The 14,486-nt window shown below is 45.1% G+C and overlaps 1 protein-coding gene across 8 annotated transcripts in view; it reads right to left on the bottom strand.

The window, feature by feature from the left end:
* TBC1D1 (TBC1 domain family member 1) overlaps positions 1 to 14,486 on the bottom strand; it is a 227,330-nt gene that overhangs the window by 133,085 nt on the left and 79,759 nt on the right. The window contains exon 1 of one of the 8 annotated variants that reach the window (XM_065907593.1): positions 12,419 to 12,641. The exons of the other annotated variants lie outside the window; for them this stretch is intronic. Coding sequence (XP_065763665.1) covers positions 12,419 to 12,448 — 30 coding nt within the window. The 5' untranslated portion in view covers positions 12,449 to 12,641. Of the gene's footprint in view, positions 1 to 12,418; positions 12,642 to 14,486 lie in introns of those variants that run through there. 8 annotated transcript variants of the gene reach the window in all.

The raw sequence follows: 14,486 nt of genomic DNA, 5'->3' as shown, positions 1-14,486 counted from the left end.
AAATTTTTTTGATGTGATCCCCTCCTTTAGACTAGTACAGTCTAAAGACTAGAACAGTAAAAGACACCTCTGTTTCGGGCATCTCAGAGACAACTATTGAGTTCTGCTTTCCTCTCTACCCTCTCTGCAGGAACCTCACCCACTCCCCCAAGGCGAACAAAGATAATTTAGCATACATCTTAACTCTGAACTTTCCTAAACTTGACTCAAATTTCTAATCACCTCTCTGAGAATCGCCCAGACGTGAGCACACTGACCTTTAAACATCCAAATCAAGCTCCTTCTCTTTGCCCTAAAACAGGTCTCTCTCATATCCTTGTTTCCCGACTGCCTTCCGGGCAACTGGTTTGAAAACCTGGAAAGTGCCTTCTACTCCCCTCTCCTTCTCCAGTTTTCAGTAGGCCATCAGGATACAGTCCCTCTCACCAGGAGCCAAAACCTCAAGCACTGGTCAAGGCCTATACTTAACTCAGGCCACAGCAAGACCCGCATGGTTGCCCAGCCCCGCCTCTGGCTTCCACCAGCACCGCCCCCCACACTCTCCACTGGCAGCCCCTCGCCAACGTCTCCCAGAACCCTAACCTCCCCCCCAACCCGCAGAGCCTCCACACCGGGGCATCAGCGCCCCAGGGCCAAGCTCGGCGGGCATAACCACCCCACCACCCGCAGAGCCTCCACACCGGGGCATCAGCGCCCCAGGGCCAAGCTCGGCGGGCAGGGCGGGTCGGAGCGCCACTCACACACAGCCCCGGCTTCCGCTCTCTCCGAAGTCCACCTCCACGCCTTTGCTCGCCCGAGCTGCTTCTTCCATCCAAACACTCCCGCGCACCCCCTGGATGGGACTCTCACACCACTCATTTCAAAATCTGCTCATTTTCTCAGGAAACGAAGCCCCAGGGGCCTGGAATGACAGGCATCCGGTCACAGGCTGGGCTAGACAGAGCTGACCTCTCCCTTCAGGGCTCTTTTCCTAGACCACACCAAGTCCCCACGACTTGCTTTTAAAAAAAAGATAAAATAAATACTTTGGCTTGAAATATCTTCTTTAGAATAAACTTCTAAGCTCACCAAATTAAAAAAAAAAAAAAGCACGGTGCCCACATTTCCAGTAACTTGGGGATTTCCCTTAAAGGACTCACAAGCCCACTGGCTGCACTTTCCAGTTTAGCCACTAAGACTGTGGATGTGAAGGCCCTGGCGCCCAGCCTGGGGTCTGCCCCACGGACCTGGGAGCAGGCCCACCTTGCCCCTAGAGAGGAGCCAGCTGTACCCTACAGCCTCTGTTTATTCAATCAGGGTTAAAGCCAAAGAAATTCTTAGATCTACAGAGCCCTGAAAACCTGCTGAGAGAGGTGCTCCAGGACACTGCAGGCTTTCATAACACCTACATCCAGACCACATCTCTGGCTCCTTCTGAGAGGAACAATATTTAAGATGTGTACAACTGGTTCTGACTATGCCTGCTGATTAAAGTCAACAGTGAGACTGCCAAATAGGATTTACCGCATTTCGAAAATTATAACCTCCGTGGACCAGAAGGCTACTCAGGTGTTGAGAGCCCCACCGCCAGCCCACTTGATTGTGAGACTTCCGTGCACAGACCACTGCACACACCCGCCCTCCCTCTGAGAGCCGGGAATTACATCTTTCTCATCCTGGCATCTGTGTTCCAAGTGCCAGGTTCAGAGAAGACACGCCATCAGTGTGTGCTGGATTTCTTGGCCAAGAATGTCTGGAAATACCACAGGACTCCCCGAATAGTGTGGTAACTGCAAAATAATCAACACAGAATCGTATGCTTTGGTGGTCTAGCACAGTGACCTCTTGCTCTGGGGGAAAAAACCCAGAGATTACATCTCAAGTAGCCTAAGCACTATAGAACTGGTCAAATCACACCCTGGTACGATGCTCTTTCAGTTTCACTAAAACCGGGTGATACGCCTTCACTGAGACTCCAGTGAACTTGACATTCTCATGTACTCCCTTCAATCCTTTCCAAATGCAGGAACAGTACTATGGCTATTTTTAGAACTAAAAGAGGGTTCTGACCATACCAAAAGCACTAGCAAACTTCATGCTCATTACACGATTCATTTAGTAATAATCAAAACACAAAGGGCCACGAGCTCATTACTCATAAGCTGATTTTTCGTTTGTGCTTCTCAAGTCACATTATACAAAGCTCTAATATTCCAAATCTGGAAACTTACATGTGTAAGAAAGCAAAAACCCTGACACAATAGAGACCATCATAATAGACCTGTGTAAAATGTCTCTAAGCAAATATTGTCTCAAAGATCTTAGGATTTATTTTCACCTAGTGACTGATTTCCTCTGGGTCCACCCTGTGAAAAGGACTTCCGCAAAATACCATTTGGCTGATTCTTAACTGCCTACAATTATGAACTCTGCTAAACAAATAAACTTCCTTCCCATTTTTAAAGTTCTTCCAAAATTGAAGAATCGACATCTCTGGAGGGCACACTATTTTCTGAACTTGAAACAGCACTGGCAGTGAAGGAATTCTTCACAGTATTTTGAGACAAGACAAGGACTTCAGAAAGGAAGGCACAGCTGCTCCCTACCTCTATTTTAGGGAAGGGGAAGTCAAGGCACAGTTGTCCCCCTGGGTCAGGTCACAGAGGTGGCTGGTGGCAGATGCCTGTCTAATTCTCTCTGTGCTGTTATTCCCCTATTGGAGCTAAATGACTTGTAGCCTGAAAAGCATTATGATCCTGTTCTGCACAAGTGAATCAGGGCTTATGTTTAATTCATGCGGAATGTGATAAAACAACAGGAAAAAAAACCCTGATACCAAGGTGAGTACCCAGTGATGCAAAGAGCTATGGTCTGAGTCAGAAAACCTTGTTTTAATCTCAGCTGTCACTTCAGAGAAACCACCTCATCTCTGGAGGACCCAATGTTTTCATCTTTCAGAAAAGGGAACAGAACTAATAAGCAACTGTGAAGGTCATCCCCATCTCCAAACGCAATGAAGAAGATGATGGTGATGGCTCACACTCATTAAGTGCCTGATCCGAACCAGACATTGTTCTAAGTATCTTATGTGGGTAAATCCTTAACAGCCTGGAAGATGGCTCTTAGCCCCATTTTGAAGATGAACACATTCGTGCTTTAAGAGAACTGATGTGTCCAAGGTGGCACCTCCAGTGGGAACAGATGGAGAGGAGATCCATCCAGGCCAGTGAGTCCAGAGGCCCTCTCTTCCTAAGCAGAGGTAGACAGTCTAAGATGACTGCCCTGACTTGCAGTAACAAGAGATATTTCAAACGGAGAACAATCATTGAGATCATTCAACACGATGTCCTATGAGACCAAAGGTCAAGGCCCAGGGAAGTACAACTTCGCTGTGTGAGTCAAATTCAGTGGAAACATATGACTCCATCCACCCCACTGCCTGGACAAGCCCACTCTAAAGAGTGCTCGACAGTTTACACGCACTCACCTCGTCTCATGTGACACCCAAACAGAACTGCTCGGCTGGCAGCGGAGCAGAGGTTACCATTCCCATGGCAATGAGCCAAGGTTAAAGAGCAACTCCGGCGAACCTGGGCCTCCGAGCCACACCTTCAGCTTCCTGTCTGGCGTCCTGTCGCTGGCTGGAGGAGATGCCGCTACGGCAGGAAGCTCCGGAATAATTCTTAACATAAAGAGCACTTTCCAGTAATCTCAATAGCTATGACAAGCTGCCTGACTTCTCTGAATTCAGTTTCTTCATACACTTTTCCCAACAAGGAGGGAGGAAGAAATAATCCCACTACTTCCAGGATTCCCTGGAAGCTGACGACTTCCCAACACAACAGCTAGCACTTATTAACTGCTCAGAAGTGTAATCATCTCTTCCTTCCTATGGCTGCATTAACGCTGTAAGTCTACCCTGCAAGTGATGCTTCTCTGAGAAAACTCACTCTTACTGAAGGAGCAGAGCTATAGATACACACCTGCCTCATCTACCACAGGACGCCCTCTTGGTAACGGGAGCCCAGGACTGGGAGATATGTCATCTCACTGGACTTTGGCAACTGCCGCTCTTTTCAAATAATCAGAACCTGGTTTCTTCCTGTACAAAGTTCAGACAACTGGTCAAGCCTCCCAGGCTCTTAAACATCTATGACAATGACACCCTTTCATACGTTAGAGAATCTCCATCCCCCTCAACAGACTACTTAATTTAAGCCTCTTTTCTTTGCCTATTTCCTTGCAGGCCCCTTGATCTACTCTGAAACACACATGCGTACACTCAGGTGGCTAAGTAAAATATTCTCAAAGACAATCTACTGATAGACATGCATACTTTTGATTTTAGGAAAATAATTTAGAGAGAAAGTACCAACAAATCAACAGGACATTAACAAAGTGTACAAAAATCCCAGGGATCTGGGACCTTGAGTTTGAAGTTCTACCATAACAAGATATGTGATCTTGTTCAAATAAAGTCACCTTGTTCAAATGAAGCCCTGGGTCTCAGTTTCCTCATGGAGAAAAGAGAAAATGGAATTACATTCCAGTATAACCAGAATGACCACCACACCACAATTATCAATAGGTGTGTCCGTGCGCTAGGGCGTGCTGGGATGAAAGAAGAGAGTCACTCTTAATTCTCCATCTCCCGGTATCTGGGTAATTTACTTAATGGGACCTGTCTTCCTTAAGGTTAAAAAAAAATCACTGGTCTCAAAAGCAAAGCAAACAGAGTTAGAGAGCAGCCATGAAAAATGCTAAAATATGCTGGAAAACTACCAAGAGTATATCCTGACTTTTTTCATAATCCATCACATCAATGACCTACAACTCAATCATGTTTCCTTAAAAACCTAGTTCAGATATCCTCGCCTCTAAAGTTCGCTGACTCCCTGTGTGTATCTGCATTATCACACTAAATTCAACTATCTTCACAGGCTAAATTCTACGCTTCAACTAGAATTCAACGAAATTCACAGGCTTCTCACTGCTAAACTGCAAGCTGCTCAAAGGCTAATAAGCCTGTGTCCTACCCTCCTCTGGATCCACGGTGCCTACCACCACGCGTTCACAAAAACCATGAACTTAAACTACAAACTCAACCACATTTTAAATAGTTTACATTTGCAGACAGTCTTCATAATTTCTTATGCAACTTGGACATTCCATTTTAAAACAGGACCCATAAAAAAGAGATAAATACAGATAAATACGAAACACATTATTAATTTTACAGGTGAAAAAGGCTCAGCCCAGCTCAGAGTGAACAAGGCCTGTGAGTCTAATTCCATCGCAACATGTGATAGACAAAAAATACTCTGCAGAAGTACCAAAGTGCACGATAACGAAGGAAATTTTTTTCATCACATTTATCTTATAAATCTAACAAAGCAGAGTTGACTGCTAATTCATCAATCTTTCAAAAGCAAATACAGAGGTAACAGAAATAAATAACAGAAAGGTACTTAAGTCTAGAGACACAAATAGAACCAAATAAAATTTTTGTTTGCTTTTCTATAACTTTCATAAATGTTCCTGAATACCAATGTATTATTATGAAATAAAATTCAAAAAGACTATTATTTCTACTCCTTAAAAGTTATCAAAAGAAAGGAAGGGTTCCACATCATTTATCAATAGGGAAATGCAAATGAAAGCAACAAAGAGATACTATTACACATCTATTCGAAAGCATGCAATCTGGAACACTGACAACACTAAATACTGAGGAGGATGTGGAGTACAAGGAACTCTCGCTCACTGCTGCTGGGAATGCAAAATGGGATGGCCACTCTGGAGAACAGTTTGGCAGCTTCTCAGAAAACTAAACTTACTCTCACCATATGATCCCACACTCCTTCCCCCTGATGTTTACCCCAGAAAAGCGGAAAGCGTGTGTCCATACAAAAACTGACACAAAGATGTTTATAGCAGCTTATTCGTAACTGCCAAAACTTGGAAGCAACTGAGAGGTCCTTCTGTAGACGAGTAAACTGGTCCATCCAGACAATGAGATATTATTCAGCGCTGAGAAGAAATGAATGATCGAACCATGAAAGATGCTGAAGAAACTTACATGCACATTACTGAGCGAAGGAAGCCAATCTGAAAAGAACGTATACTTTATGATTCCAGTTATACGACATTTTGGAAAAGGCAAAACTATAAAGATCAGGGGTTGGAAGGAAGAAGGGATGAAAAGCATTGCATTGAGAATGTTTAGGGCAGTGATATTACAGATACATGCCATCACACACTTATCCAAACACATGGAATGTACAACCCTAATAATGAACCACAGTGCAAACTATGGACTTTGGGTGATAGTGATATATCAATGCAAGTTCATCAATTGTGACAAATGTACCACACTGATTAGGGATACTGATAGGGGAGGCTGTTGCATGTGTGGGAACTGTATCTTCTGCTCAATATTGCCATGAACTTAAAATTGCTCAAAAAATAAATCTATCTAAAAAAAGAAAGCAGGAGATTTGAATCTACTTTTCAATAACAATTTGATGCCTAGTTTATTATATTATCCTAATGGTATTTAGGGCGAAGTTAAATATACTGAAAAAGAGGAAAGGTCATCAGAGTATTTTTTAAATTTAATAAACTGAACAGAGATTTCCCCAGAGGTCCAAAGGTTAGGATGCCACATTCTGACTGATGACGGCGTGGGTTCCATGCCTAGTCAGGGAGCTAAGATTCCACAAGCTGTGGGGTGTGGCCAAAAATGAAAAAAATAATAATAAACTGTAAGAGTTCATATGTAAAATGTTCAAAATTTTTAAAAGGTACAAGAGTATGCAATGCAAAATTTTCCATCCAATCTTGTTCTCCAGACACCCAATTTCAAAGTTGCTGAGTTTTTTTAAGTCTTATTTCATAGGACACTATCTCCACTATTGTCCTCCCATATACAAGTGACTATTCTGAAGTCAAGGCATTTGTTCCAAAAAATACGAGCAACTCCTATGTCTAATAGTAGGTATAAAAAAGGAAATATTTAAATTGAGAACCTTGCTACTCAAAATGTGGTCCCCAGACGGGCAGTATCAGCATCATCACCTGTGAGAAGCTTGTTGGAAATGCAGAATCTTGAGTTCCATCTCAGACCGGCTAATGCAGAACTATTTAATATATTTCAACAAGATGCCCAACTGATTTGTACACACTGGTATACATGACGACACCACCTCTGTTTTCACAGAGTATACAGGTTAAGAAGATAAAATATTTAAATAACTGCAATGCAAGATACACAGACTAGACTACACAGCTACAAAAGTCTGGAGACAGATCAGTTTTGGTCTCTAACGGTGCCCACCATCGCAGGTAAAATGCCAACTCCTCTGAAGGGGTCTGTATGCCATGTACATCCTGGCCCCTGCACATCAGTTCAGCTCACCCTCTGCTACTCCCTACAGCAGATTTCCTGCCAGCCTGGCCAACAGCCTGTCACTGAGGCTCCTCCAACGTGCCTACAGGCCTCTGAACATGCTACCCCAGCCACTCTGCACCCTTGAGCTTCCTGGCTACCTCCCCCCTGGCCACCTTCAGGAGGGGGCAGCAGCCCCTCCCTGCTCTCCCGTGGCACAGCCCAGCTGGCTGATGTCTACCCTCCCCTGCCAGAGAAGCTCCTGTAGTTATTTTCTACCCAGCTCAGTATGCTCATCCAATGAATGAATGAATGAGTCATCAGAGATGCTTCAGGGAAGGCGTGACCATCTGAGAAGGACTCAGATGGTCAGAAGTGGAAGATCAGAGCGGAGGCACATATAAGGTTAAGATTGGATTAGGGAATCTATCTAGGAGAACAAACTATAATTTACTTTCTCATTATGAGATCTGCTCCAGGCAGTGTTTCGCTGTGGATTAGATGGGGTTTCTATCCCTGCTCTTCTCCCTTCTCTCTTTGTAAAATCAACCTGTGCCCCAATTATTGTCATTCTCAGTAACCAGAGCTCCCAATCACAGAGAGAGGCTGCAGCCACTACTCCTCAAACACCCCCACAGGAGCCTGCTGGGGCTACACCAGTTCTGCTTAGCAGAGGCAGCAAATTTTCCAAATTCAAGGGGTGGTTTGGCTATGACAAGTTCTTCCCTCTTCATTAAACTCAAACATGCACTAATTAAAAGGAATTGAAATCTACAGACAAAAAAATATGGTATATACATATTTTAAAATTTTCCATCTCAACCTAGGACACAATCTCAGCAACAAACCAACATCAGACTGACTTTAAGCAAGACAGCAACACTGCCACCTACATACTAGCTATAGTCAGACTCACATCTTACAGGAAGGCCGCTGTGCGCCAGTAAACAGAAGAGCAAGTCCAACTGGTCAGAGGCAACCAAGGTGGGCTGATCCAGCCTGCAGGAAACCTCAAAGGTAAGTAAATAAGCCCAACGCCAGGACCCAACTGTGCCTGCAAGCTGTGGTTAGCAGCAGCTGAGCAAAGAACAAATTGTGCTTGTATTCAATACAGAAGAAGCAATTTGCTACTCAGCCATTTGCACCAATCTCAGACACTGGGTCACAGTCATTCCAGAAGGTAGAGAATAGTTACATATCCAAGGCATCACTACCACCTCCTGAACCACACCTGCCTCCTAAGTGGTCCCCTCAGCTTCCCAAAGCAGACATCTCTCCTAGCTTTCACACCCACAGTACTTAAAAGCAAACCCTGCACAGTACCCTGGAACCCTCTACAGCCTGGTCCACACCGGCCCTTCCCGACTCAGGACCCAGATCTCTCATCCATCACCTGCCTTCCTCCTGCTGCTCTACCAGGCCCACCTACAGGCCTTGTTCCCTGCTGGCCCCTCCTCCTGGTTCTTTCTTAGGGACCTATTACCACTCAGTGAAATGCCACCTCAGCCCCAGGCACCCCCCCACCAAACCACCTTGTTAACTTTCCTTCCTAACACTCACCACCATCTGCAGTTATTACATTTATTTATTTGCTTCCTTCATTGCTGTCTCTCCTGTCTAGAATTTGAGTCATGAAAAGAGGGACCTGGTGTGTCTGTTCACTGCTCAATCTGAGGTCCTCAATCAATACCTGGCACACAGTAGGTGCTCAATAACTAGATCTGTGTTGAATACATTTGTTAACTTGTTGAATGAATAATGGCTATAAACCCAGGTTCTAAGCAAGGTCAAAATATGAAAAACCTGGTTTTACATAGAATATATATTAGTGATTGAGTATGAGTTTACAAAAGGACTCCTTTCCTAACATATTTTTAAATATTACAAAGCGTCAGTGTGTACACTTTTTGAAAGATAAACTTTTAGTGCAAAATGAACTAACTCCTCCAGGGCATGAATAGTGAGTGTCTGGTACACAGATGGCAACCACCAAATATCCGCTGAATATATACAGAAGCATTGGATAATAGCTTAATACAAGGCATGAGCTACATGAAACTCGACTTGGGCTTGAAAACACAGAAAATCTGGCTATATTTAGCTCCCATTTTCTATTTTATCTGACAAATTGACATGTACATTTTAAATCCACTAATTCGAGATACTAGCAGTAATCTTAGCCATCGTTTTTACAGGCAGTAGAGATCCAAGGAAGTTCAGAAAATTATCTGGCAGTTCTGTTGCTGTTAGTCTTCACCAACAGGGAAGTGGACACATAGAAATACTCAATAGATTACTCAGAACTGCCAGGGATGTCTGTGGATTTAATATAAAAATCACAAAGCTTGAGAAATTTGTTTTTATTTAACAGTGTAATCTACATAAAAAAATTCCAGTATCCCTGATGAAAGACTAATCAAGAAATCATACCTCAAAAAAATAAAATAAAGAAATTACACCTCCATAAACCTGGCCCCACTTTCAATATAATGCACACATGCCTTAATGCTCCAGGACATGTCTAATTTTAAAAAGGCATGTTAATTTTTCTTTTAACAGATAATCTCTTTGAAATAAAATTCTTCCCTATTTTGGCTTTATTCTTACATGATAAAATGACTCACTCTACATGTTCAGTATTCACACACTATTAATGCATCATCAGAGAAAACCGAATTCAAGTTCAGGTCACCACCTGCATCAAGTAACAGACACCTACTCCCAAGTAACAGACCTCTATTCCCCTTCTTCTTCACTAACAGGTGTTGGGCTGCAAATTACAAAGGTCAAATTAGGAATTTTTAATAGATGTGCAAGCGTTTGTGTGAGGTGTGTGCTCGTGTGCATTTGTGTGTTCTTGAAAGGTCATTCTAAAGTCTAACATAAATGCACTTTGGGAGTATGCACATTCTGTACCATATCTGTGCCTCGTTTCTACTTTTAAAACATTTCCTAGTCTATAATGCAAAGTGTGTTAATGACTTTTCTCTTAACTGAACATCAAATAGGTTCCATAGAAAGCCATTCTTACAATGCCAAGAAATGAACTTTCAAACAGTAACTCATGTTCTAAAAATGCTCATAGAATAATACAGTCTACAAAAATCAGTTATAGGATGTAATTTATAATAGCACAAGACCTAGAAAAAATGAAATACAAAAGAATAACATTTCTTAAAATTATGCTGACAACCGATAACTTTGCTCCAAAAACATTTCATAGTTGTTTGCTACTGTTCTGTAGTTTAAACAATTTTGTAATAACATGATTCAGAACTTAGATCAAGTTGGTCACATGCTGTTCATTTTTTACATGAAGTTTTCAAAAGTACTGCCAGTTTGTGGAAAGCTGACAATCCTTACAAAATCCTTGATTTTTTTTTTTAAATAAGGCTTTGGTTTGCTGTTTTTTCATCATCACCTCTGTAGGCCAATATAAACAAAAGTTCACCACACTCCTATAGTGTAAAGCATCTTATATTGTATGTTTTAAGAAAGTACATAAAACTATAAAACAGTATTAGCAGTAAGGTTTTTTTAGATTTACCTCTTGATTTTGGAATAAAACAAGTCTTTTTTTTTTTCCCTACTCCTTTTGGCCTTATAGTGTAACTATATAGTAATATTGAGTTGGCGAAAAAGTTTGTTCGGGTTTTTCCATGAGATGTCACCAAAAAAAAACGAACTTATTGCCCAACCCAATATAGAAGCAGATTCAAATCCTCAACCTAGAATGAGTAACAGAATACTCAGGCAACACACTCTGAATTACTTTTTAAACTACATGACATTTTTAAACTTTAGCACTATTTGGAAAAGCCAGTAAGCTATCACTTCAAGCCAGAAAATCTGGGCATTGTTAATTTGTCTTCAGTACAAAACTAATTCACAACGACTCAAAACACGTTTGAAAGTCACTTCACTTTTACTACTAGCTGTGTTTCAGCAACTGAAGATTCTGGTGGGCAAGAGAAGACAGTAGGATACAGAGCCTGTCTAATAACTAATGTCACCTGGTTTCTGCGTGTCTATTTTATTATCACTTAAATGACAAGCAAAGCCTATCGGCCTCATATAAAGGTGTTTGTAAAAATGTACTTTAACACTCTAAAAACACTGCATCATAACTAGAGGTACCACCACCTATTACTTGTAAAGGGTCACAGAACGGCTAACGGGTTCTCTCAGTGAGTTTAATTGCTCAACTAACCTGCCATACACCCGGAGCGAGCCCTGCGAAGGGGCTGGCAGAGAGAGGAGCCCGCTGGACTCGGAAAAGGTGCCCGATCAGCCTGTAGAGGCTTCAAGAGCTGCATCGCTCAGAACACAGGACACCTGGTACCCGGGAGGATATTATTCTATCACTGCCTTCTCAAACTAGTGGGAACTCTAGAAATCCATTCCAACCCCTTCGTTTTTGCAACAGCGGAATTGGCCTGGACTTGTAACGCTTAGTGATCCTGAAGGCGCCAATGTTCTGAAAATAAAACTTCAAAGAAATAAAAAGAACTTAGATTTAAAACTCAGACCCGACCCCCGCGCCAAACCCGCCCTTGGAAACCAGGGAGTTAAAAACAAAAGACAGACATCCTCTAAGCGCGCCGAGCTCAGCCTCCGGGCATCCCCCTTGCACGGTCCCGACAGCCGAGCACAAACCTGTCTGTATCCGGGCGGCTGACACGCGAGGTCCCGCCGCCCGGACACGCCTCGCGGGGAAGCCGGGGCGCGCTGGGGGCCGCAGAAGCCCACCCGCCGGGGGTCGAGCCTCACTCTCCTCCCCGTGAAGTGGGCGTGAGGCCCCGGCTCTTTCTCCCCTCGGGGAAGAAGGTCTAATGAATGAGAACCACCTGGCGAGCGCCCCGGGCCGCGCTGGCCGCTCTCCGGACGCGGTCCCCAAGCAAGGGGCGCCCTCGCCGCGGCCCGCCCCCGCCCCCGCCCCGCCGCAGAGCCCCAGCGGCCCGACGGTTACCAAGGCTGCCCGAGCCGCGCCCGCGGGGCGCCCGCTCCCGGGAGGTCCGCTGCCGTAACGGGCGCCGGCCCGACGCCGCCTACCTTGGCCACCCAGCTGAACAATGGTGACATCGCGGGCCGGGCGGCGGCTCGTCGCCGCGGCTCCCGCTCACTCCCTCCGCCGGCCCGAGCGGCGGCGGGCAGCCGGGAGCGGGCTCGCGGCGCGGCGGGGCCGGCGCATGGCTCCCCCCGCGGCGGCGGCGCGGCAAGCGGCGGCGGGCTCCTCCCCGCCGTCCCCGCCCGCAGAGGTCGCGCCCGCGGGGCTGCCCGGCGAGGAAGGGGAAGTGGGAGGGGAGAGCGGGGAGGGAGCGCGGCCGGCCCCGCCCCAGCCCGCCCGCCCGCACGCTCGGCCCGCGGCGGGAAGTTGGACCCGCGGGGGTCGCCCTCCTCGGGACGCCCCCGGCTGCGCGGCTCTCGGGGCAGGACTCGTAAACCCGCAGGGCTTAGGGACGCGGCTTCCGAGGCCTTCGGGCTCCGTGTGGCCCAACTTTGAACAAACTAGGAATTCCTCTCCCAGAGGCTTGATGAAAGCCCCAGAGCCGGAGCCGACACAAAACCCGCCCAACTCCCAGGGGTTACCGCCGCCCCCAAGGCTTTGCTTCCTAAAAGCTCCAGATTGCTGGTAACAAAAGGCCTAGTGTTTCCCTAACTCCTAATACCTTTATATAATCAAAGGTGGTTTTCTTGTAGTCAGAAAACTCAGCTGTTGAGACTAGAAAAGGGGCGGTGGAGAAAGAACCTTCAGTTCCTGCCAGCCTGGAGATTTATTTCAGCAACGTGAGAAATGTTGGTTTCACCAGTTTTCTTCTCTCCAAGGCAAGATGATAAGCCGTGTAGTCACTTTATTGCTACAAAGGCTAAACTGAGTTTCAAACTCTGACACCCAAGAGTTGCACGTTAAAAAAAAGAAAAAAAGGCTAAAGGTCACATGAATAGTCAATGTGTAAATGTCAATATATGTGTCATATGGAGCCACTCACTGAATGCCTCAGACCAAGTAGCCACCCTAGAACTAGAATTTTGATTCTTTCCTTTTGTTATATTAATTGTGTCCTATCTTCATGGGGGGCTTCCTGGGTGGCTCAGTTGCAAAGAATCTGCCTGCCAATGCAGGAGACTGGGGTTCGATCCCGGGGTCAGGAAGATGGAAAAAGAAATGGCAACCCACTCCAGTTATTCTTGCCTGGGAAATCCCGTGGATGGAGGAGCCTGGCGGGCTACAGTCCCTGGGGTGGAAAAAGAGTTGCACATAAGTAGATACTAAACAACAGTCTTCATGGGACATTTTTATGGCGTTTCCCAAATGCCTGTCATCTTGAGTTAGATGGGTATATTCAATATCTATCGCTACATGACAAATTACCCCAAAACTTAGAAACTGAGAATAGCAGTTTCTTTGGGTCAAAAATCCAGCAGCCTCTTAGCTGGGCACCTCTGGCTCCAGGTCTGTTAGCTGGGTCTGCAGGCATCTCAAGACTGAGCCGGAACTGAAGCATCCACTTGCTCACCACAGTTGTTCCCAAGATTCAGTTCCTTGCAGGCTCTTGGGCTCAGGGTCTCAGTTTCTTGCTACAGCATGTGGTTCTCCCCATAAAATTGCTCACAGAATGACAACTTGCATCCCCCAGGATTCAAGAAAGAGCAGGTGTCCAAGAAGGAAGTCAGTGGTTTTGTAAACCACAGAGGTGACATCCCAAAACTTCTGCAGCATTCAGTCTAATCTGCACTCAAGGCAAGCATATGAGGGCATAAATGCCAAAAAGACCACATGAGAGGAAGGGGTGTCTTCTTTTTCTTCTCCCAGGTGGGATGCATGGGAACAAGATAAATGATAAAGGCATGGTGAATGTCAAGAGTGACATCATTCTAACAAAGCCTACCTGGGTACTTGAAAAGAGCCTTCAGAGCATCTTTGTTGCTTAGTCGCTAAGTCATGTACGATTCTTTTGTGACCCCATGGACTGTAGCCCACCAGGCTCCTCTGTCCATGGGATTTCCCAGGCAAGCATAGTTAAGTGGGTTGCCATTTCCTTCTCCAGGGGATCTTCCCAACCCAGGAATGCAATCAGAGTTTCCTGCCTCTGACAAGAAATCCTGTATTGGAATACAG

This window comes from Muntiacus reevesi, chromosome 16 (assembly GCF_963930625.1).
Source record: "Muntiacus reevesi chromosome 16, mMunRee1.1, whole genome shotgun sequence".
Classification (NCBI taxonomy): Eukaryota; Metazoa; Chordata; class Mammalia; order Artiodactyla; family Cervidae; genus Muntiacus; species Muntiacus reevesi.
Note: the sequence above shows the minus strand (reverse complement) of the source record. Positions and strands in the feature narration are given on the sequence as shown.